This window comes from Aureobasidium namibiae, assembly GCF_000721765.1.
Source record: "Aureobasidium namibiae CBS 147.97 unplaced genomic scaffold scaffold_19, whole genome shotgun sequence".
NCBI classification, from domain to species: Eukaryota; Fungi; Ascomycota; class Dothideomycetes; order Dothideales; family Saccotheciaceae; genus Aureobasidium; species Aureobasidium namibiae.
In genome coordinates this window covers 1-23,195 of record NW_013581190.1, presented here as the reverse complement: position 1 = coordinate 23,195, position 23,195 = coordinate 1, and the positions used below count along the sequence as shown (strand labels likewise).

The window sequence follows — 23,195 nt, the reverse complement described above, 5'->3', positions numbered from 1 at the left end:
TCTAGGCACTTTCGGTTCTCGGTCGATGTCCAGTCCATTCACATCCGGTTCTCGGTGAGTCCGACCCGTCTACTCACCCCTTACGGGCAGGCGTCAGCGCACGACATGAGCGCCGCCGTTTATGAAATCCAGCTATCACTCTTGGGCAGTACGAGACATTGAACGTACTGAATGGTGATATAAGTACAGGGTGCGAAAGCAGCCGATGGATAGTGCAAGGCTTGCAGACTGCTTATTTCGACCTTAGGGTTAGTGCGTCACTTAGAGACTCTTCAAGCCGAACACCATCACCTCGCAGGTGCACACGAATAAGGAGGTCTCCCAGCGCGCCTAACATACAGCATGTGACTGGGACACCCCCGAGAAATCACGTCACTTCCCCTTCAATCTGGCTCCGCGACAAGCGTTTATACAACATTAAGGCTTGTGACTGGAATGTCTCATACATCGACGACGTTGGCTTTCGCAACATCATCTGCTCGTATCTTGTATAGGATCATCCTGCTGTGCGCCCATTCGACGAGGACGGTTTTCTTGAGGGTCTGGCTGGATTGCCATCTGATACGTGCTCGGAGTTACTCGTCCACACAGTCGTAGCATACGGTTCAGTAAGCATACGTGATCAGTCTTCGGTTTTGCTTCGTTAACCATCGGCTCAGATCAACTACTCGCACATTGACTCTGAGACTGCAGCAGCTGTTCACAAAGTCGCTTGGGTCGAAAGTGAGCGTCTGTGGGAGACTGACATAGACAAAGAAGACAGCATGGCTAACGCTGCGGCTGCCATGCTGATCTGGGCTCTTCACTCGTTTAACGGCACCAGTTCGAATTTCGTCCTTTTGGAGATGTTGTATGTGTTCGGCAATGCCCGTCTCTCTCAACCAAGAATCCACGGCAGAGACGTGATCATGAAAGCCATGTACTCGATTGGCATCGTCAGTAGCATCCTGCTGTGCTTGCTGGATATCGTCCTCTGTATATATATGCTTACTCTTATGAGTCGGTACTGCCTTGTCGTTAGTGTAGAGTTATTGTCCAGAGTGGCGCTAAACCTAGATCCTGTATCATAAAGATACATGTAGACAATCTATAAAGGAAGGCAGGATGGAGTACAGGAGTAGTGGAAGGAAAGAAGCTATACGAAGACCTTTAGCACGTTTAATCTTTCTAGGCTAGAATGGGCAAAGTCTAGCTTGACAGCTCTGGTGCGCATGGTTAAGATGATGCCTAAAAAGCCTATGTTTGGAACTACCATTCTGGTTTGTAGTTACGTAACTGCTAGTTCCACATGCCTAACTAGGCTATAGCATTAACTCCTATCAATCGTTCATTCGTAGCACCCCATCCTTAGTCCGATCTATATCTTCTCTATCTCTTTCGACTATAGTATATCGTCCAGTCCTAAGCAGGAGCTGTAACTCCATGATATCGAAACCAATTCGCCTCGTGCTTAATTGTCCGTCATCTTCCTTCTTAGGTTCTTCAGTTAGCAACAAAGTGTCATCATCTAGAGGCCTTTAATCAACGATAGCAAACATTTCCCTTATGACATCTTTTGATCCTGTCTGAGTAAGAACGTTATCCATAAGTCAGGTCCGGATTGCGAAGATTTTGGCTTTGCAGTATATGATCTTTAACCTAATTTGCAGTTAGACATTAGAGCTCTTCTCTTTCTTCTTTCTAGAACGTATGAACTCCTTACCTACCCTCGCATCTAAAGGTATAGCGCAGCAGATCGCCCACATACTAACAAAAAAGAGGTTTAGGAGGAGGTATGAGTGCAGTGTTGATGGATTATTGTTGTAGGATTTTAGGAAGTAAAAACGAAAGGAAGGATTTACGACATAACGAGGATGTTTATATATACGAAAGCACTACATCACCATGGCTACGCCAGCCAAAGTAGAAGCTTGGCATGCCCTATCTTCTGCATATGCGACATATCACGACGAACCTAGGGTTGTACGACCAGCGCGTCGCTTCACGGGTCTATGATCCATTAAACCCTAGAACGACACGCGCTAGAGCCGTTCTCGCTTGGGGCATGCACCACTGGGCCATGTAAGTGCGAATTTTGCCTTGATGAGACTAAAAGTACTGACATGGTGACTGAAGTTCGGCCGAATTTGCTTTTCGCACAAGCCTTGGGTTCGAGAATGTGCCGCCGGTCCCACCTCCCAGGGTGATTGATGATCCAGATAAAGACCTGTGGATGCCGTGGCCATAGCCTCGGGCAGGAAGGACGTTAAAAGCACTCAGGGATAAAGTCTTTGTTACTCAAGCAGGCCTAAGCTCTATCATGAAACACATCGTTCCTCTGCAACGAGAGCACTCGAAAGGTCCTTTGACGTTGCCGTATCTCACAGCAGCGCTTGGTCTGTATGAGCAATTAAGAACTTGGTGGATGTCGATAGATCCCGCTTTGAGAAGTCTGCAAGTCATAGAAGAAGCTCCACCGCATGTGTTCATGGTCACGTAAGTTCTTCCAGAGATTGCCTTCTTCCACTTCTTGTTGTGTTGATATTCGAGGCTCACGGTTCGCAGCTGCATGTATCATTTCGCGGTCGGTGACTTGTTCCGCCCATTCATCACCACATCCACTCGTCCCACACCACACGCAGCGCCTCTGATCGAAGCCGGCCTTCCCATTGAACCCTGTCTGTCCGCTGCTGTGGATGCCACTCGTCAATCTCGTACGCTGCACAGGTGCATCGCGAAGCTCTACAGCTACGATCAGTTCATGGGCTTCTTGCCGTACTACGCATTCCCCGTGGCTTTCGAGACACTACCCTCAACCTCATCGCTGAGTCTGACGTTCTCTTGGGACGCTGCATCCGCCTTTCTCGCCGATCTTCGCATCTTGGCTCACGCCAGCAAGCAGCTTCCGGCCGTTCCGCTGGCCACGCTGGGCATAGAGAAAGCGGCGTCCAACATGAATATTGTCTTGCCAGACGAAGCAAAGCAGATCTTTGGTGAGATCAAGCGCAGGCTTGCAGAGGACAATGACCAGGAAAGTCAGATTGGGTCGTTGTCTTCAATACTGCCAACTCCAACGTTCAGGCTTCGAGATTGAACACTCTTGCCAAGGAGCTGCAGAATCTTGGTCTGAGCAATTGAAGAAGAGTATGTAGACAGTTTCCGGCTAAATCCTAGATCGAGTGTTCCTCCGGAGCCAGATGCAAAGATTTTATTGGCTGTTGTTGATGAGCATTTGACGCGTTCAAGATGAAGCATAACAACATTAGCATGGTGTACCATATCTCACCAGTCAAGAAGAGCTCATCGCGCCATATCCGTCTTGGAATAATCAGGATATTCCGTCCAGTTGTTCATTGAGACAGGCTCGGGGGACCGGACTGCATGACCACTTTGGTCATAAATCGCCAGTAGATGTTGCTGCCAAGAATAGCAACCTCATATACAAGCTTTGAAACAAGGAACAAGGCCGCGGGAAAGCCTTTGCAACTTGCAGGGACGCGGCTCCGGTCAATCATTTTCGAGGCGGGAATTCTCGGATTTTGCTCCGAGGAGCGTCTTTTGTGTCTTGACACATGCGACGCACCGAAGTCGACGTCATCACCAGGTATCGCCGAGTTGCTGCTCCAAGATCGCGGAACGACTCGGATCGTACAGACCTTGCCTGTCAAGACATTTCTTCTGACCCGAAATATACGTCGTCTCCGAAAGACATAAGTAAGCTCCGAGCTGCTTGTGATGCCCAGGAAACCAAACTCCTTCTCATCTGCTCAAACTTCACAATGTCGACTCCACGCCCAGTCCAATACGAACAACAAGTCTACCAAGCCGGCCTGACCTCTCACACCCCACCCTTTACTTTCCAATCCACGGAATGGGAGTCCAAAGCCCACGAAGTGCTGGACTCGAACAGTTGGGGCTACGTGCACGGCAATGCAGGCACAGGCGGCACATACAATAACAATCTGGAGGCCTTCAAACGCTATGCAATGTGTCCCAGTCGCCTGATTCCCTCGCGCAAAGACAAGGACGGCAATGAATTATATCCCGACACCAGTGTCGAAGTTCTGGGCCATAAGTTGCCATTCCCAATGGCCATCGCACCGATCGGCGTTCAGAAGATCTTCCACCCTGAAGGCGAGGTCGCAGCGACAAGGGCAGCAGCTGAAGTCGGCATCCCTTACATCTTGTCAACTGCATCCAGTACTTCGATCGAGGAGGTCGCAGCAGCAAACACCTCGGCGTCGCCAAAGGACGGCCCCGCCGCGGTTCGGTGGTTCCAGCTGTACTGGCCCAGCAGAGCCCATGACGACATCACCCTCTCAATGCTGAAGCGCGCCAAGGACAGCGGATACACCGCCCTCTTCGTAACACTAGACACCTACGTGCTCGGCTGGCGACCCTCGGACATGGATCACGGCTACAACCCCTTTATCCACCCCGATCGCATCGGCGTAGAGATTGGTTTCACAGACCCCGTGTTCCAAAAGCAGTTCAAGGAAAAGCACGGTCACGACATCAGCAGAGGACACTTGGACGAATACGGCATCACCAAGGGAGCAACTTTCGGAGATGCAGCAAAGGAGTGGACGAGTATCGTGTTCCCTGGCCACAGCCATACATGGGAGGACGTCAAGTTTTTGCAGAAACACTGGGATGGCCCTATTGTGCTGAAGGGCATTCAAACTGTCGCCGACGCCCGCAAGGCCGCTGAACTGGGTCTCGCGGGCATCGTGGTGAGCAATCACGGCGGGCGTCAACAAGACGGTGCCATTGCCTCTCTGACAATGCTGCCTAAAATCGTTGATGCAGTTGGCGAGAAGCTTGACATTTTCTTCGACAGCGGAATCAGATGTGGAAGCGATATCATCAAGGCACTCGCATTGGGAGCGAAATGCGTGTTGGTAGGCAGACCTTACGCGTACGGCCTTGCCATCGGAGGACAAGATGGTGTTAAGCATGTCCTGAACAGTCTGATGGGCGATACGATCATGAACATGCATCTGGGCGGTTTAAGGGGCTTGGAGGAATTGAATAGGGATATCCTCATCAAGGACAACGAGGTTTAATTGGCAGGGGGCAAGAGCAAGGGACATGAATAAGCTTCACAATGATAATATTGGTCAATGATTGGAAGGCAATAGAATCACGGAGGGAAACAAGGCATAATGTTATGAACAGAGAGTTGACAGAGCGCGAGAAGTCAGGTAGAAATATTGCAATTCATGCTCTGGTATCATAGGGGTATGTAAAAATTGAGAACAACAGAACAATAAACACATGGACAATTCCAGAAAACTCTTTTCTCTCTTTTTCCTTGGTATCTTACTTCATCTCTTGAGTCGACCCTGCCACAGGATATGGCGTCCATTCTTCGCTGCCACGCCCAGGACTCAAGGGAGGAGAATCGACAGCATCAACGATACTGTTGATACTGCCCATACTGGTCGGACTCTTGATGCCTGCAGGACTGCGGCCTCTTCCAAACCACGCCGACTTTCTCTTTGCCCTGCCCTCTGCCTGCTTAAGAGAATCCTCAGAGACCCTTCTCAACGATCCAATCGATGTTTTCGCAGACTGGTAAGGCTAGGCTTCCTCTTGCTTTCCTTCTAAGGTTGTCCAGGTGCAGACGGTGTGACGCTTCTCTCTCTTCTGCCCATGAAACTTCTTCTGCCAATGCTGCCTCCCAGATTGGCGCCACCAGGGCTACCTCTAATGCTTCCCAGCATGGATGTCGAATCGGCAGTTGATGGTCTCCAGCTACTCCTCACCGTCACAATACCGCTGCCGACTTTGACTTCCTTCTCGCCACCAGCACCTTGATCGTCAAGGAAGAATTGTGCTTCTCCTAGCTCGTTGCCGTTGCCAAAGGTATGATGATCAGACACGACGACACGGAAGGAAGAGTCCGCGGTGCAGGCCAGCTTCTTTTCGAGACGAAGGTCGGCCCATGAGACCTCCTCACCCTTGGTCTTGAGAGGCTTTGTGCGAACGATCTCCTTAAGACCTTGAGGTCCATCGTGAAGGATCTTGACCTCGACCTTGGTACCAGCGGGGAAGCCAGCGGCAGAGAGGACACTGATCGATGCCGTGCCAGTCTCTGAGGAGGTGGGTGATGTAGTGGCGTTGCCAAAACTGCGGGTGCGCGAGTGCGGTGTTCCTGGTCCTTCGATGTTGACTGTGTACTCGGGGCTCTGCTGTTCTGTAAGCGGTGCGCCGGTGCTCATGCCAGGCATGGGTGTATCATCAGTGAGTGCGTCGTCACCATCTTGCTCGGCGTTCGACTTTCTGCGACGGAATCCACGACCAAGGAAGGAGGCCCCACGGACGACATTGCCACCGACAAAGACCGCGCCTTTACCAACACCCTTGACAGGTGCGCCAACAATCTTGCCGGGTGCCGCGAATGTGCCGTGGAAGGTTGATGAACCCTGTCGTGCCCTGGTGACATAGTCTGGTTTGAACAGCATGCCCAACCTGATGCTTCCGCTTTTGCCGTCGAGACCAAGAGTGACTTCCTGTCTACGGAAAGGCTCGAGAATGTCAAGGTTAATGGCAGCTTTGCCGAGGAAGTCAGCTTTGTCACCAAAGTCCCAATCGTACACATCGACTTGGAAGTTGGCGGCGGTTCTGGAGCGGATAGGCACTTCGAAGAACTCGTTCCAAGCGGGGTGGAGGGTCTTCTTCTGGGTCTTGCTCTTGAAAACTTCTTTGCCGTTGAGTGTGAACTTGGCGTAGGGGTCGGAGTAGCCATTGCGGTCAGCAGCAGGGAGATCAGCGGCATCAAGGACCTCAACACGAAGGTTGCCTTGGTTGTTGATGCTTTCCGAAGGATCCAGCTTCATCTTGACAGGCAAGTACTTCAGACTGACGGTGACGCTGCTGTCGCGTCCATGGCTGTCCTTGAGTGTGAGCTTGGTAGGTGTGTACAGCGCAGACTTCAGAACTTCCAGAGTCTGTCCGGTGAGCTTTGCCTTGATGTGTTTATCGTGGTCATCATCGCCCTTGGCATCAACCTCCTCCACAAGGCGAAGAGTGATCCTGGAGAGATCGAGTTCGCGAACCATGGCATCACCAGTCTCGTTGAACTTGTAGTGCTTCGAGCGAGTCCTGGACGAGGTGTACGAAGCGAAGAGCATGTCGTCCATGATGACTTCGAGATGAGAGCCGGGAGCGGCAAGATCGCCCTCGATGATCTTGAAGACGAGCAGACCAGATTCTAAGCACGATGTCAGCAGTCGAACACGGTACGAATTCAGATCGGACTCACCATAGTTTGACAGGTCTTCGGCGCTGATGCGGACCTTGGGGACCTCCTTCTTGACAGGCAAACCATCATCCTGTTTGTTTTCGTTGGCAGCAAGTTGTTGTCGCATCTCAGCAGCTGCAGGATTCGATTTGAGAGAGCCGATCGTGCCAGCGGTGTTACTGCGTGCGCGGCCTTCTGGCCTGACTCCAGTCGTGGGAGTAAGGAGTTCCTCGATGGGGTCGGCGACATTCAAACTCGACTTGTCTTCCGTCTCCTCATCTTCAGGATCGATGACATTCAAAGTGGGGAAGAAAGATGCAGTGTAGTTGAGAATGCCCTTGGCTGAGCCAGTAGCACCCATACGTAGACCTTGTGACAAAGCCTTCTTGGAGTCGTCAACAAGGTATTCTCCAGATTCATCTTGATGAGCATAGTCCGACACGGCAAGCTCGATCATGCCGAGCAGTCTGTCTTTGCCGAGCTTCTCCTCGTCCATGACTTCAAGGCTGAGCTTCTCACGGATGGAGTGAACGGGAACGTAAACGACTTCGTCAAAGTCAGGGTTGAGGTTGTTTTTCCAGGTGACTGTTCTTCCCTTCATGATGCCAGAAAGCATGACTCGGATGTAGGGATCAGATTTGCCGAGAGTCTCAAGGTTGCGCAAGTCGCGAGCGTTCTGGAAGTGGAGACGCATGACACCGATAGGGGTAACGTAACCGCCAGAGCCACCAAGAGCACCCTTCAAAGCAACAGGCTTCCACTGCAACAACATTTTGGCACGACCCGTCTTGACACCAGCAAGGTTGTACCACTCTTGGCCTCTGTTCATGAGTTCCAGCATGTCGTCAAGCTTGAGTTGATAAGTACCAATGATGGGATCAGCAGCTAGCCCTCTGTCGTCTTTGATGACAAGACCAAGCTTTGCCTTCTTGCGATCAGTGATGAGAAGTTCCTTGGTAGCGTCGGGAAAGACGGGGTTGTTGGTTCTCTTGAGCTTCTTGCCGATGTGGATTTCCTTTCCATTCAGAAGAAGAACAGGGTAAGGGTTGAGTTGACCGATCATGCTCTTACTGCCATCCAGCTCCTTTGCGCTTTCAATGGTGAACTTGGCAATACCAGTGTTGCTCTCAGGTGCAGGTTGGACAGTACCATCAGGGAGCTTCTGACCTTCGAGTACGGGGAAGAAGCGAATGTCGGCTTGGATGACACCACGAGCGCGTCCGTTGGCCATAACTTCAAGTTGCTGAGACTCAAACTCGGTCTGACTCTCCAGTTGGTCGAGGGCGAAAGTAGCAGCGCCCAACTCCTTGTCCTTGCGGAACTCGTTGTAATCGTAGACCTGCAGAGTAAGCGCATCCTTGAGACTGGTGAGAACGACATTGATAGTCTCGTTCCAGCGCGGGTTTGCGTTCTCTGAAACAGTCTTTGTCTTGCCAAGAACGTCGCGGTTGTTAATAGAGACGGTGCAGTATGGGTCGGGGGTACCGGAGAACTTGTCGGGGTTACGGAGACCTTGAGCGCCGTGAAAGGTGATTTGCAGCACACCGATAGCCTGATCCACAGGGTTTCCGGCGAGCATCTTTGCAATCTCGATGGGGAAGACATTGGGATCGTACATCATGGGACCGAGGTTTGCGTGGATCTGCTCCTGGATGAAGCTTTCTAGACCAGGAATGAAGTTGATGTCGAAGCCGAAAGTGTCGCCTCCAAGCGGCTTGCAGACATAGTCGATGGTGGGACGTTCGAGGAAGCAGATTTCGACCTTTTCGATGTGAGGGAAGGGAATCTGCAGCTTCATCTTGACGCGCATAAGACCAGAGAAAGCCATGTCCTCGACGATGATGTCCATGCCCTTGCTGACCATACCCTTGCCGATGCGAACCTCGAGCACGACCTTGGGGTTGATCTTGTTCTTGACCTGGCGAGCAGTCAGGTCGGCAGTGTCGTTAGGGGTGAAGCTGAATTTCCAGTCCATGAGGACAATGTCATCCTCGGCCTTGGGGTATGTCTTGACGTGCTCGAGGCGAGGAGGCTTGGTACCGAGTGTGAAAAACTTCATGCGCATGCTGTCGAGGAAAGCCGGAGTGCTCGTTGAGAGGACTTGGTCGACGGAGCTGACGATGGTGGTGCAGATGACGGGAGCGTAGATGGGCCAGAACTTGACGAGGAAGCTGTTGATCCACTCAAGGGACTCGACATCGGTCTCGATGCGGGCCTTTGCCATTTCACGATTGACGTCGTCGCGGAAGTTGCGACGGACTCTGCGGATCGAGGTGCGGTAGTAGGTTCCACAGATGGCCATGACGATGAAGAGCCAGCCGAGACCACCACCCAAGACGGCGACGAGCCAGGACGAGAGGCAGGCAAAGATGATGATGCCCGTGTTGTGGTACCAATCGCCGAAGAACTTGTCGTCCAGCTTGCCCTCGAGCATGGTCTGGTGATCGAGCAGGCTTTCTCCTTGGACGCTGGCGCTGTCTGGCAGCTGGCCGAAGCGAGGAGCCCAGCCGACCTTTGCCCAATCCTCCTCTTTCTCTGGACTGGCGCCATTGGTGAGTTCTGCTGTCGACTTGGCGGGCGAAGGGAGCGCAGCACTCAGGGGGGCGGTAGGGATATCGTAGGCGGGCTTTAGGGAGTCGTCTTGGTCGGAAGCGAGAACGGCGGTCTGGTGCTGGCGGATGTGTTGGAGCTCCGGCGGCAATCGCTAAATCGAGTCAGTGCCTGAGCGAACATCTTGGTTGGAGAGCGAGACTCACGGCCTTGACCTGACGGGCCTTTTCAGCAGAAGAGGCATCAGCATCGAACTGGAAAGCAGCCGCTCCGCCCTTCTTGGCCTCGTCGAGGATGGTCTGTTCGGCGTCTGCAGCTGTGACTCTGCTGTGCGGGTCGCGTGCAGCATCGATCGCGCCCTGTGACTTCAGCTCCTCCTTGGAGTGGCCGTTGTGCAAGCCGTCCAGCATTGTGCAGCAAGCAAGCGATTGCTGGGGGATGGTGTGAGGGGCCCGCTCAAGCTTCGCCGATAAGATGGCCTGCGTCGAAGATTGTCGAATGCTCAGGTTATAGATGGGCGACAGTAGAACCAGAAGTGACAGTAAACATGGATTGAGAGTCAAGTGTATACAGAGGAGAAAAGAGAGTGAGACAAGATCCGAGGTGTCGAGTTGTGCAAAGTCCAAGAGGGAACACGCAAGCTTCAGATCATCAAACGCGACCAAGTCAAGCTAGAGCCCGCCAACTCGTTTCCCCACACAGCCTGGACCTTGATTCAAGCCACATACAGTCCAAAGCCACACCTCATTACCCCTTTTCGGGTCTTCTCGCTACCGCCCACGGAAAGTCATCATCCAGTCCACGCTTGGACTCCTGGCTATTCTGATGCTTGAAAAGCAGAGCCAGTTTCCAGAAAGTCCAGAACGACAGCGTCGCAGTCATGCACACACCGCTCGATGATATCCCACGCACAGCCACTTGCAGGAAGTAGCGCGCTTATCGCAGAAACTTGGCTGACGTGTCTCGGGAGTCGGCCAAACATGTTCAGGGAAACAGGGCAGACTTTGGGATTTGAGGCTTCGACCTTTTGCTTCGCGACCAGGGTCTTTAGCACGACATGGTTTCTCGTCCTTGTATCTCATCATCACGCTGTTAGCAACGAGCTTCGAGTCGAGAGTATTCTTCACAAAATGCAACGGCATGTAGAGTCTAATCGACATGAGACTTCCAACAGCCAAGGCAACGGAGCAAAAGTAATGATCGAAAATGTGATTGTTAATTTTCGAAGACTGTAGGCGCGCGAGTGGTAGTCACAATCTACCTATAAATCGACTCAACCGGATACTTTCTCCCACTCACTCCTCCAACAGGTGTGTCCTGAAATCTTGCAACCTTTGGCCTATTGCCTCTACTCCCACCTCTACTGCTCCCAACCTCGCTTCCACTGCCTCCGTCTCCAGAATGTCTTGACACCTCAGGCCGCTCCGGACTTCGCGCCGAGGATTGCCGCGACCGGGAGGACGGTACCAATCCCTCTCGCGCTACATGCGTCGCAAACAAAGGCGATACCGAGGGCATGAAGCCTGACTTTTGTGGGCTCGTTGACCGAGGTTTCAGGTGGGTGGCTGAACTGGATCGCCGCATGTCCACCTCATCATCGACTGGAGGAAAGTATTCTCGAGGACTTGTCGGGCCATGAGATCGCCGATGTCGAGAGTTAGGGTCGTGATATGTCGGACTCGGCCTCAAACTTGAAGATCCGTGATGATGGGAATGGTGAGATGGATGCTCGGGGGGTGAGTCTTGAACAGATCCACGACGGCTGTACGGTCGCGAATACTCGTTGTCATCGTCAAGGTCTTGATAGTGGTGTTTGTCAGGCAGACTCTTGCGGCGGCGATGATCGCGGTCCTTGTCCTTCTCTTTCTCCTTGGTGACCGCATGACCGTCCCACAGGTGCGGACTGCCGACATTCTTGATGACATTGCCGAACGTCGATGCAACTGTCTTGCTTCGGTGGACGAACGAATCACAAGGGCTGAGCGGAGGTCGGCGGCGACTACTGTTCCTCACAAGTCCAGGTCTGCCGTCTATTGCTCTGAACAAAGGATCACGGAAGTAGGCGATGGCGAAGTTCTTGTGGTCGGGCGGTGACTCGTCATCAGTCAGAGCGCTGTCCGAGTACCTGCTGATCTTGCGGTGGTGTTTCGAGTTGTTGGGCGTGTCTGGTCGGTCCTCGATGGGCTGCACCCGAATGCGCTCTTGCTCTTCAGCTTCGCGACGCAATCGGCTGCTCATGCCTTCATACCACTCAACCATGCTGGTGTCTGGATGTGGAGGAAAGCATGACCGGGGCAGGATCTTTGGGAACGGCTCCCCCGTGGCGGGGTTCTTGACGTTCCATTTCTGCACTGCCTGTCTCAGGAACTCCGAGTGTTCGTCCGGTCCTAGGAGAAGTTGAACAGTCTGCCACATGATCCATCCTTCGACCTTGAGAGCAGGCACAACGGGATCAGCATAGCGGTCGCCCGGATTGATCGGTGGCTGTAGACTGTGTAAGCAGCCGAGGTTCTTGTAGATGAAGGCGATGGTCGATGGCGGAGTTGACAGAAAAAGAGGATCGTAGTCGCCATTGACCGCCTTGTAGAACAGGGCCATTTGAATGGGGGTAACGTCTGGCGACTCGGACGGCTCGAATGTGGTTATCTACGAATTGTCAGTGTTACTGTCCGGCCATGACGGTACATTGTGGCTCACTATGGTCTGATGTATGCCTCTGAGTAGATTCTTGAGCATATCAGTACCAGTGCGGTCTTGCTTGAACAGATAACCCCAGTACTGGTATGCCTCCTTTTGCTCGGCTTCCATTTGTGGTGAAGCCATGGCGAGAGGAGAAAATTGCAAAAGAGGGCAAGCTTATTATTGAGGTCAGGTATGTATAGTCTCAGGAATGCAAGCAGGCCAGGTCCTTGTCTCAAATGCGAGAAAGACTTCAGTCTTGATATAGAATATTGTTTGATTTGATCTCGACCAGTCGATCGGATGCGACGAGAAAAGCAACTTTGTGGGGGGTGAGAAGACTTCAAGGCTTGGACCAAAGGTAAGAGATTATATACATGCGACGGGTAGGGGATTGGTGGGCAGTAAGGCAGCACTGCAGTTGGTAGTGTGAATAGTAGAGTCACTATTACGGGCTGAACAGATAGAGGCGACCGAAGAAAGCAGGCAGCAACGCGCAAAGCGGATCAAGAGTTGTAAAGTCGTGGAGTCGAAGGAACAGCACAGCAGGGCGTTGAACAAGTCGTTATTGGAGCAGGAAACAGGGATGCGACAAAGATGCAGCAGCAGCAGCAGGCGGGCGCATGGCTTGAGTTAAAGAAGCAACGCGTGCAGCACCGCGCACACGGCGTGGCAGGCGAGCGGTGAAGGTGACTGTTGTTGGTTAGTCGCACGCGCATGCAGAGTCAGCTGCAGACCAGCAAAGAGTCAAGATGAGGACAGGGCGATCTTGACATCACCCTGCGCCGCGTGGTGCCCTGTGATCTGTCGATCCTGATATGCCCGTTTATCTCTTGCGCGAAAATCTTATCTAATCCATCGCCGCCAGAAAAGCACTCTACGCGACCACGGTGCGACAACGCGAAAGGCGGCGCGCTCGGACCCATCGGCAGACTGGAGCGAGGGTAAACAACAGAATCTCTGTCTGTCTACCAATCACACCCAAATCCACACATCACATCATGGACGGACTGCAATTACGAGATGAAGCCGTCCGCGACCGCATCAGAGCGGCCGAAGAGTTCCTCGACCCCAGTATGTTGCTGCCCCTTGAGCGCAAGCAGACACAATCACTGATGTTGTGGTGCTAGATGACCCCCGAGCCCGCAGCTACAGAGCAGACATCCTGGTTATGCTGGGTCGCTCATCGCGGCGCCTCCCTGTATCTCTCGATGAGATTCGCAAGCACAGTCAAGAGATGGCCGATGGCATCCTCAACCAGCCCTTTGACTTTTCGCAAGCCTTCGACCGCGCCGTCAAGAACATCGTCAACACTCTGCCTGGCAGACCGCCCTACGAGACAGCCGAAGACGTCGTCTACTATTGCGCCTTCTTCGGCAGCTTCGGACAGTTCGCTACCAACCCTCGCACCCTGAGCTCTCAGCACCTCAACCACATGGTCTCGCTGGAAGGCATCGTCACAAAATGCTCCCTCGTACGGCCCAAGGTGGTCAAGAGTGTGCACTACAACGAGAACAAGTCGTCTTTCCACTTCCGCGAGTACAGAGATCAGACCATGACCATGAACGGCGCCGCCAGCTCTTCTGTCTATCCCACCGAGGACGACGAGGGCAATCCGCTAGTCACCGAGTACGGCTTCTGCACCTACCGCGACCACCAGACCATCTCGATTCAAGAAATGCCCGAACGCGCTCCCGCCGGCCAGCTCCCCCGAAGTGTCGATGTCATCATGGACGACGACATGGTCGACAGAGTCAAGCCTGGTGACCGCATCCAGCTTGTCGGCATCTACAGGTCGCTCGGGAACCGCAACGCTGGTGCTGGCAGCTCGACTTTCCGTACGCTCGTTCTCGCCAACAACATCATCCTCCTTTCCTCAAAGTCCGGCGGTGGCATCGCCCAGGCCACAATTACCGACACCGACATCAGAAACATCAACAGAATCTCAAAACAGCGCAAGGTCTTTGATCTGCTCTCACAATCTCTGGCTCCCAGTATCTACGGTCACGACTACATCAAGAAGGCGATTCTGCTTATGCTTCTTGGAGGTATGGAGAAGAACTTGGACAACGGCACCCATCTGAGAGGAGACATCAACATCCTCATGGTTGGTGATCCGTCTACTGCAAAGTCTCAGCTTCTACGCTTCGTGCTGAACACGGCTCCGCTCGCCATTGCCACGACTGGTCGTGGTTCTTCTGGTGTTGGTTTGACAGCTGCGGTCACATCTGACAAGGAGACTGGTGAGCGTAGACTTGAAGCTGGTGCCATGGTCTTGGCCGATCGTGGTGTTGTGTGTATCGATGAGTTCGACAAGATGTCCGATGTCGATCGTGTCGCCATTCACGAAGTCATGGAGCAGCAGACTGTCACCATCGCCAAAGCTGGAATTCACACCTCGCTCAACGCCCGTTGCTCGGTCGTCGCAGCTGCCAACCCCATCTACGGCCAGTACGACACACACAAGGACCCTCACCGCAACATCGCTCTTCCTGATTCCCTCCTTTCTCGTTTCGATTTGCTGTTCATCGTGACAGACGACATCGAGGACATCAGAGACAGACAAGTCTCGGAGCACGTCCTTCGCATGCACAGATACCGCCAGCCAGGCACAGAAGAGGGAGCACCAGTTCGCGAGCAAGCAACGCAGTCTCTTGGCGTCGGTCTTGAAGAGGAAGCAGATAGCGACAAGACTTCCGAAGTCTACGAGAAGTTCAACGTTATGCTGCACGCTGGTGTCACGGTCACAGTTGGCCGCGGATCTGGTCGCAAGGTCGAAGTACTCAGCATTCCCTTCATCAAAAAGTACATCCAATACGCCAAGTCGAGAGTCAAGCCCATCCTCACCTCTGGCGCCGCAAACCACATCATCGCCACTTATTCGTCTCTTCGCAACGATGAGATCGAAAGCAACCAGCGCAAGACTTCGCCAATGACTGCCCGTACCCTGGAGACTCTCATCCGTCTGAGTACTGCACACGCAAAATCTCGCCTGTCCAACCGTGTCGAACAGAAAGATGCTGAAGTCGCAGAGGGCATTCTTCGTTTCGCTCTCTTCAAGGAAGTGGCAGAAGACGAGCGTAGGAAACGCAGAAAGACTCGTGCGAACACCGAGACGCTTTCCTCTGACGAAGACTCCTCAGACGACGAAGACATGGACGCAACAACCACAAACCGCAGCTCAACACGCCGTGGCACCACACCTGCCAGAAGAGGCGCACGACGAACGCCTGCAAATGGAGACGAGCATACCGCTTCAGGCGCCCTACCGGACGAAGACGAAGACCTGTACTCAGCGACACCAAGGGCCACCCGAATCAGACAAACACAATCATCGCTCCCTCCACCTTCGTCCTCACAATTCTCGCTCGCATCCTCGCGCCCAGCATCACAGCTTCTTGATTCGCAATCACAATCAGCGGCGCCTGAAAGCCAAGAGATCGAGGAGACGCAAGAGGAGGAGCCAGAGATCACGGCACAACGTCTGCAAGTATTCCAACAAGCGCTTGGCCAGCTTATCGACGGGCCGCTGTTTGCCAACGATGCGGCGGATGTGGAGCCGCTCGTCGAGGCTGTGAATGCGAGAATAGCTTCGAGAGAGGAGCAGTTCAGCGCAGGAGAAGCCGAGAAGGCGCTTGTCGAGTTGAACGACGCGAACAAGATCATGTACACCAGTGGTGTTGTATACAAGATCTAGACTCTGGGGTTGGACAAGGATACGGATGGCTCCAGGGGAGTCTTTGGCGTTGAGAGGGTATCTATGGGTGGTGTTTTATCTGGAGCTTCCTCGTCGATTATGTATGCATGACTGTGTTTCCCTTGTTACTGCTGGACCATTCTCTTTATGCGATCAAGCAAAACAGTGCTTTCTCTTCCCAGCTTCCTCTGACCGTTCTTTCCTCCACTTCTTGCCTTTGCCATTGCCTTTCTGAACCTTTCTCTTTCCTCGGTCTTCTCTTCTCTTTCCCGTTGCGAGCTCTCGTAAGCGGCACGACGTTCTTCGGCTTCGCGCTTTTGGCGTTGAGCAGCGCGGTGCTCTTTTGCAAAGGGAATAATCTTCTGACGGCGGCTGTGGTGGATGCCTGTGAGATTTGACTCTGTAGTTTCTGCGGGTGCATCTGCGACAGCTGCGGGCGCGGAAGCAGGCGACGGTGATGGCGATTTGGGTTTCGGTTTCGACCGTCGCGATGCTTTCGCTTTCTTCTCGATTTTCTCTTCCTCGACGTCTTCGTCTGGCGAGTCTCGTGTTTCGTCGTCGGTGGTCGTGTATGTTGATGGGCGCTTTGGTTGGATGTCGTCTCGGGCTTGTTGCTTCTGCTTTGCGTATTCTTTCTTGAGTTTTGCCTTTTCGATCAGGTTGCGCTTGATTTGAATGGCTGTGAGAGATGGTGTCAGCGTGTGATGGGGCAGACCGAGATGTTGGTATGCGTACTCTTGCGGCGATGGGTGCCGTCGGGCAGGTTTTGGGGGCCGACGACGAAGCCCTTTTTGTGTTTCTTTGCGGCGCGGTCGGTGGAGGCATCGTCGCGAGGGCGTTTCGTTATGGCCATCGTGTGGTGTGTGGTGGGTCGTGTGTTGCTGTGGTGGTTGATCAGAAAGTTGATGGTTCCTCCCCCGCAAATGGTGGAATTCTTTGACTTCTTTGTCGAAATGCGGGAAAGAAAAAACGTCTCGGCCTCGGTCGTTTCGATTGCATCAGATGACTCGTTTCAATCGTGACGACCGACCTTTTCTTTCTTTTCCTGTAGCGTCAACCTGTCCGCGACTGCCTGTACTCTATCCCACCTGTGAAATCCTGCAACTCGACCCCTTCCGACTCTCGACGACATCCGTTCTCTCTCAGTCAACCTCAGTCTCTCGGCCGTGACACTCTGACGTCGCCTATCTCTTTATCAGATCGCGGGCCCATCAGGGTCTTGGATCGAGCGACAATCCACCCTCACCGCCCGGACACAAGGGAACACACGACACGTCCACTTCTGGTTACAATTTTCCAACACAAGCAGCTTGGAGCTGTCCAGATGTGCTCCGAGCTGCAGAATGCCCCATTCCAAATACGACTCCCCCGATAACCACCCCGCCGCCATCTTCAATCCCTTCGTCTCGTCCGCTCCCCGACATGGCTTCGATCGCCAAAACTCGCCGACTCCTACTACCGACAGGCAGAACATTATTAGACGCCTGAAGACAAGAGTGACCGCCGATCCAGACCAACAACGGCAACCGTCACCCACTCGCACACCCTTGAACCACCAAGAAAATGCACTCGGCCTCGACATCCCCCGTCCACGCTCTGCCCTGCACCGTGGCAATTTCAGAGAAGACGACGACCAACAGCACACCATCGCCACGTCTCCAGTAGTCCCCTGGCATGCTCACTCGCACTTCCTGCAACGCCCCAGAGCTGCATCTCAAGCTTCGTTATCAGCCAGTTTCTCTTATCAGCCGCCGACTAGCCCCCTTGTCCATCAAGCCAATGCCGCCGACATGCCCGACCACAATCATGAACACTTCACCCCGACAAGACACTCGCACTCGTTGTTGCACCGCCAGTCTTCGTTACGCGCCTTCCCGTATCAGGCACACCAACCTCGTCGCTCCGTCGGCTCAATCTCCTGTCTCCCGCAATCTCCATACCCATCCGCCCGCCGTCCCTCAATAACCGATGCTTCGCCTTTGCAACACGCTCCCATGGTTGGCTCATACGAAGAGAGCATTCTCCGTGGTCGCATGTCTACAACCCCTTCGAAACCTCTGGATTTTGTCGCTCAGATCGGTGTCCTCGGAAAAGGTGACTGCAAGCCGAGTCTGAAATGTCCGCCACATGTCTCGATACCCTTTCCTGCCGTCTTCTACAGCTACCCATCTGGTATCCACAACGACCCTGAGCCCAGTCCTTACGTTGGCATGCTCGATTTGGAGAACACACTGAACAAGGCCGACGAGCCCGAAGCTGCTGCATCACGGCGACGACGAAAACACCAGTACGAGCAAGAACACAGCAAAAACACTCTCCATTCAGCCGATATGAATGATCAGTATCACGACAAGGCATCTCGACGTCAGCACAAGCTGCACAAACGAACGACCACAGCGGCCCCAGCTGGATCGTATCGCATTCCAGAGATTGGTCAACTCCAAATAGTCATCAAGAACCCGAACAAAACTGCCGTCAAGCTCTTCCTCGTTCCTTACGATCTAGCTGACATGCCTCCTGGTACCAAGACCTTTATTCGCCAACGTTCCTATTCTGCCGGGCCCATCATCGACCAACCCATCTCAAACCTCACCCGCTTCCCCAATGCTGGTCTTATGGAGAAGCCAATCTTGAGGTATCTGATCCACCTCAACATATGTTCGACCCAGAAAGGGAGGTACTATCTCTACGGTGGCATCAGAGTGGTCTTTGCCAATCGCGTACCCGATGGAAAAGAAAAACTGCGCACCGATGTGCAAATGCCCGAACCGCGATTTTCAATCTGGAAACCAGCCTCTGCCACTCCAGAAACTCTCGAAATCGCTGCAAAGGCAAACGAAGATGCTAAGAGACGACGCAGCGCCGTGTTTCCCTCCCACACTTCATCATTCGGCATGCTCCCGCAGCCCACTTCAGGCTCTGTTGACAGTACTGCTTCCTTCCAACACCTGTCTTTCAGGCCTCAGCATGACCATCTCCCGACTGTGGATAGCCGGCCAGAGAGCCGTGGCGACGTGGATTTGGATGCTCAGCCCGCTAGTGCGTTCCACGATATCGCATGGCAGAGAGAAGACAGAGGAGAAGGAGCCTTTGTCTTTGGTCGACGGGATGGCAGTGTGGATCTCAGTACCAAGCAGGAGAGTTTGCTGTCTAGGAAGTTGAGGGATCTGGAGGTCAGAGGGCGTAAGTAATTGGTTGATATTTGCATATCTTGCTCTGGAAGCAAAGAGGACGGGGTCAAGCATGGGAATTGGAGTTCGGTTCATCTTGGGGAAAACATATTAGGTGAGCGGCGTCTGAGATATTGAGGAAACACCTTCGGTGGTCTTCTTGTCATAAACATCTTTCACAGGACCTTCTTGGCGTCCAGTGTCTTACTTCTTCGAGGAGGTGTAATTTCATTCGGCTTAAATGCCGTCCGGTAGTATGGCGAGAGCGGGTTCTAGCTTGCTTCTAGTAAAGTCTTACTAATTGGAATTGTTTTTATGTTTACTTTCGTTATAAGTAAGTTTATCTTAAGTAACTTAATCTTTAAAAACTTCTTTACTAACTAAGAGTAGTAGTTAGTAGTAGTCTAAAGTATAATATATTTAGATTTTGTTATTAGCGTAAGCTAGGCTTATTTACTAAATATATTACTTAAAGTAGCCTTAGTTAATTCTAAGGGTTTCTAAAGGCTCTTTTCTAAGTAGCCTTTTATTATAGCTAACTATTCTCTTAGAAAGAATAACTAGTTATAGAGTTAGACTCGTAAAGAGAAGTATTAAGTAAGTAGTAAAGTAAGTAGTGTAATATTAACACGGTCGTGGCGAGTTTAACAGTCAATTTGATACACAAGCTATCGTACGGTAGAAGTAAGAGGAGCGCGAGCTCCGAGTCGCGGATAAGCTGCGTGGGAGCTTTGGCCACGCTGGAGATAAGGTAGGCTTATCTCCGCCAGTCCTAAAGGTCCACGGTTCGACTCGGAGCGTAGGCAGAACCGTAACAAATATATAGTAGTATATACTAAAGGGACTATTAGAGTAACTAATTAAGTTAAACGTAGGACCTCTTACTAAGTTCCTACCTACCTATATACTTACTAGCTAATAAGTGTATATATATATTACTCTATATACTCTCTTAATTTATATAATCTAAAGGGAGTAAAAAGATTAAGGAATTGTATAGAGTAGGGTATATAAGGTAGCTACCTTCTATAGTGTGCTTTATAGAGTTTCTAGTTCTTAGCGGAATCCTTAGAGTAGGATTCCCTATCTAGTAATAATTATTATAAAACCTATTACGCTTAACTTAGCTTATAATATAATAATACTTATATAATTATTACGATCTAAGGTGACCCTGCCCTAGCTTAGCGAAGGATCCCTAAGCCTAGGTAGCAGTCGGGTTAGGGTTATACCTCTAACCTCTACCGGCTTAGGATAATTAGCGTAAGCTAGCTTAGCGGCTTACGACTAAGCTATCTAAGCCTATATGGCTTAGGACTCCTAGGCCTAAGCACGTATAGCTTATACACTCCTTTATAAGCTAGCTTAAGTATATAGGAAGGTAGAATAACTATAGGTAGTTCTACGTTTAACTTAAATAGTTATTCTAATAGTCCCTTTAGTATATACTACTATATATTACACTACTTACTTTACTTACTTACTTAATACTTCTCTTTACTAGTCTAACCCTATAACTAGTTATTCTTTTAAGAGAATAGTTAGCTATAACAATAATATTATAACTAATAGCTAGACCTTAAATTATAGTAACCTAGAACTACTTATAGTAACTAGTTAATAGGTAATACCTAATAGTAGGTTAAGTAAAGTATTATTTAATCTATATAACCTTCTAAATAACTATACTAGTAAGCTTACTACCTTATATCTAGTTAAGACTATTAAGTTACTTAGTATTAAGGACCTAAGCTATATTACCTTAAATAATACGTTATATAATAATACTATAATAGCTAAGCTCTTAAAGCTTTTTATAAGTATTAATATTAACTAGAATCTAGTCTAATATAGGACTTACTACTTTAGTTATTAAAATAACCTAATCCTATAAGCCTTCTAGTACTATATACTAAAAGAAGTAATTAAGTATACTATAGTATATAATCTAGATATTATCTAAACCTTACTTAGATAGCTATTAATATTCTCTTACATAATTTAATATCTACTAAGTTAGAGAGGGTCTTTAGTAGTTATTAGCGTGCTATACTATAGGATAGGGCTTAGATTAGAGCTAAATAGATTAAGATAGTAAAGTGTCTTAAGAGTTAGAAGAAGTATTAGAAGTTTAATAAATTACTAGTCTAAGATACTAGAATATGTAGATATAGAAGAGCTCTATAGCGGCTATAAGGTAGCTATTTAGGCCTTAGAACTAAGATAAAATTTATATAAAACTAATATCTAGCTATATTAATTTTAAAAGTATTAAAATAAACTTAAGATTAAAGCTAATCTTAAGAGATTTTAATTCTAAAGTACGCTATAAACGACCGGTTAGCTAAAATTTAATAATGCTATATATAATGAATTATATTCTAACGCGTAGTAGGTTAGTATTATTAAGACTTATATCTCCTATATATAAAATAGTTAACCTTTTAATAAAGTAAGTAGGCGCTATCTTAAGCTTACTAAGACTATGCTTTCTTAGGTTAGAATCTATAAGAGTAATAATTATATATCTACCTAGTTATAGTATATACTTTAAGTATGTCTTAGATCTTATCTTATACTTAGGCCTAATCTACTAACCTAAGAAATATATAATTAGATATAGCTTTACTTTATATAATCCTATAGCTAAAGTAGGAAGTATATAAACATTCTTAGCCTAAATTCGGCTATTCTCTAACTCTCTCTACTTTTACTCTTATAATATGTCTATTAATTCCTTCCTAATAATAAAATTATATAACTATCTTAAAATCATTAGAGTTTATATATTAATGCCTTCTAATAATTATATACTACTAGAGTTATAGTGCGAGATCTATCTAGCTTAGGGTCTACCCCTATCTAAGAACCTTAAGTCTACTATACTATTAAGCCTAAGAGAATTAAATCTTAGCCTTAGAAGCATTTTTTCTATTTCTAGAACTATATTAATAATTGCTAATCGCTAGTATAGGGTCTTACCTACCGATCTTATATACCTAGGACAATTAGTCGTTAATATATACCACTCTCATCCTATGGCGTATATAGTAGGTGTTCTTACTAATTAATAGTAAGAATAGCTATAGGTAAGCTACACTATTCCCTATAGCTAAGCTATAACTTATCTCACTTTTCTAACCTGCATGTATGTTACGACTTCTCCTTTACCTCGAGCTTAGAACCGTTATCGCCATAGGCTAGATGAAACGCTCCCTACCACGAAGCTAGGTTAGACGATTGCCTATTAAACGCCTAATACACTCTCCATCTAGGGACGCGGTCCTAAAAACGAGACTATACTAGATCTTCCTGGATCTTCTCACATCTTGTAGGCTAATGGGAAAGCTCGCAGTGTCGCTGCCCTCTAGACACGATCGGCTGCCATGGCGAGCCGTCTTCGTAACCGTCGCTAAGTTGTTTTCTACTTTCAGGACTGCTAATCGTAATCTTTTCCCCCTCCACCCTTTTTTCGGCCACTGTCCCTCCCCTCGACAACATTTTATCTTAGATCGGGTTCGCAAATCTCCTTCAGTTCGCACTTACCCCTACCTATGCCGTTGGTATGCGCATGCTGGTGTGCACAGCGTGTCTTATGATATCTGCTAATCAACTTTGGTGAGTTCTTCAGTAGTATTCCTTCATATGGAGCAGAAATGATTGTCTACGCTTCGGTGGTAACATTAGTTGTGTAACCGAGAATCGAGCTTAGGGTTTTAGGGTTTTAGGGTTTTTTTTGGGGGTTTTAGGGTTTTAGGGTTAGGGTTAGGGGTTAGGGTTTAGGGTTAGGGTTAGGGTTAGGGTTAGGGTTAGGGTTAGGGTTAGGGTTAGGGTTAGGGTTAGGGTTAGGGTTAGGGTTAGGGTTAGGGTTAGG

At 50.0% G+C, this 23,195-nt stretch overlaps 7 protein-coding genes across 7 annotated transcripts; 4 read left to right on the top strand and 3 right to left on the bottom strand.

The window, feature by feature from the left end:
- Nucleotides 1-1,915: 1,915 nt before the first annotated feature.
- On the top strand, nucleotides 1,916-3,073 carry M436DRAFT_66898 (uncharacterized protein; the record flags this gene model as incomplete). Its single annotated transcript, XM_013568472.1, has 4 exons — nucleotides 1,916-2,061; nucleotides 2,116-2,182; nucleotides 2,228-2,475; nucleotides 2,545-3,073. The coding sequence occupies 4 exons, from the start codon at nucleotides 1,916-1,918 to the stop codon at nucleotides 3,071-3,073; spliced, it is 990 nt and encodes a 329-aa protein (XP_013423926.1).
- A 685-nt stretch (nucleotides 3,074-3,758) lies between these two features.
- On the top strand, nucleotides 3,759-5,045 carry M436DRAFT_66897 (FMN-dependent alpha-hydroxy acid dehydrogenase; the record flags this gene model as incomplete). The annotated part of the gene is made up of 1 exon (XM_013568471.1): nucleotides 3,759-5,045. One exon carries the CDS (start codon nucleotides 3,759-3,761, stop codon nucleotides 5,043-5,045), a length of 1,287 nt encoding a protein of 428 aa, XP_013423925.1.
- Nucleotides 5,046-5,585: 540 nt separating this feature from the next.
- Nucleotides 5,586-10,185, bottom strand: M436DRAFT_55515 (tricalbin; the record flags this gene model as incomplete). Its single annotated transcript, XM_013568460.1, has 3 exons — nucleotides 5,586-7,195; nucleotides 7,247-9,929; nucleotides 9,982-10,185. 3 exons carry the CDS (start codon nucleotides 10,183-10,185, stop codon nucleotides 5,586-5,588), a joined length of 4,497 nt encoding a protein of 1,498 aa, XP_013423914.1.
- A 1,564-nt stretch (nucleotides 10,186-11,749) lies between these two features.
- Nucleotides 11,750-12,583, bottom strand: M436DRAFT_55538 (uncharacterized protein; the record flags this gene model as incomplete). The annotated part of the gene is made up of 2 exons (XM_013568466.1): nucleotides 11,750-12,421; nucleotides 12,473-12,583. Coding segments are annotated over 2 exons (783 nt in total), but the record flags the coding sequence as incomplete, so codon positions are not given.
- Nucleotides 12,584-13,455: 872 nt separating this feature from the next.
- On the top strand, nucleotides 13,456-16,151 carry M436DRAFT_55315 (DNA replication licensing factor mcm3; the record flags this gene model as incomplete). The annotated part of the gene is made up of 2 exons (XM_013568417.1): nucleotides 13,456-13,528; nucleotides 13,585-16,151. 2 exons carry the CDS (start codon nucleotides 13,456-13,458, stop codon nucleotides 16,149-16,151), a joined length of 2,640 nt encoding a protein of 879 aa, XP_013423871.1.
- Nucleotides 16,152-16,276: 125 nt separating this feature from the next.
- Nucleotides 16,277-17,004, bottom strand: M436DRAFT_75795 (uncharacterized protein; the record flags this gene model as incomplete). Its single annotated transcript, XM_013568505.1, has 2 exons — nucleotides 16,277-16,830; nucleotides 16,887-17,004. The coding sequence occupies 2 exons, from the start codon at nucleotides 17,002-17,004 to the stop codon at nucleotides 16,277-16,279; spliced, it is 672 nt and encodes a 223-aa protein (XP_013423959.1).
- A 490-nt stretch (nucleotides 17,005-17,494) lies between these two features.
- Nucleotides 17,495-19,342, top strand: M436DRAFT_55480 (uncharacterized protein; the record flags this gene model as incomplete). Its single annotated transcript, XM_013568453.1, has 1 exon — nucleotides 17,495-19,342. One exon carries the CDS (start codon nucleotides 17,495-17,497, stop codon nucleotides 19,340-19,342), a length of 1,848 nt encoding a protein of 615 aa, XP_013423907.1.
- Between the last annotated feature and the right edge of the window lie 3,853 nt (nucleotides 19,343-23,195).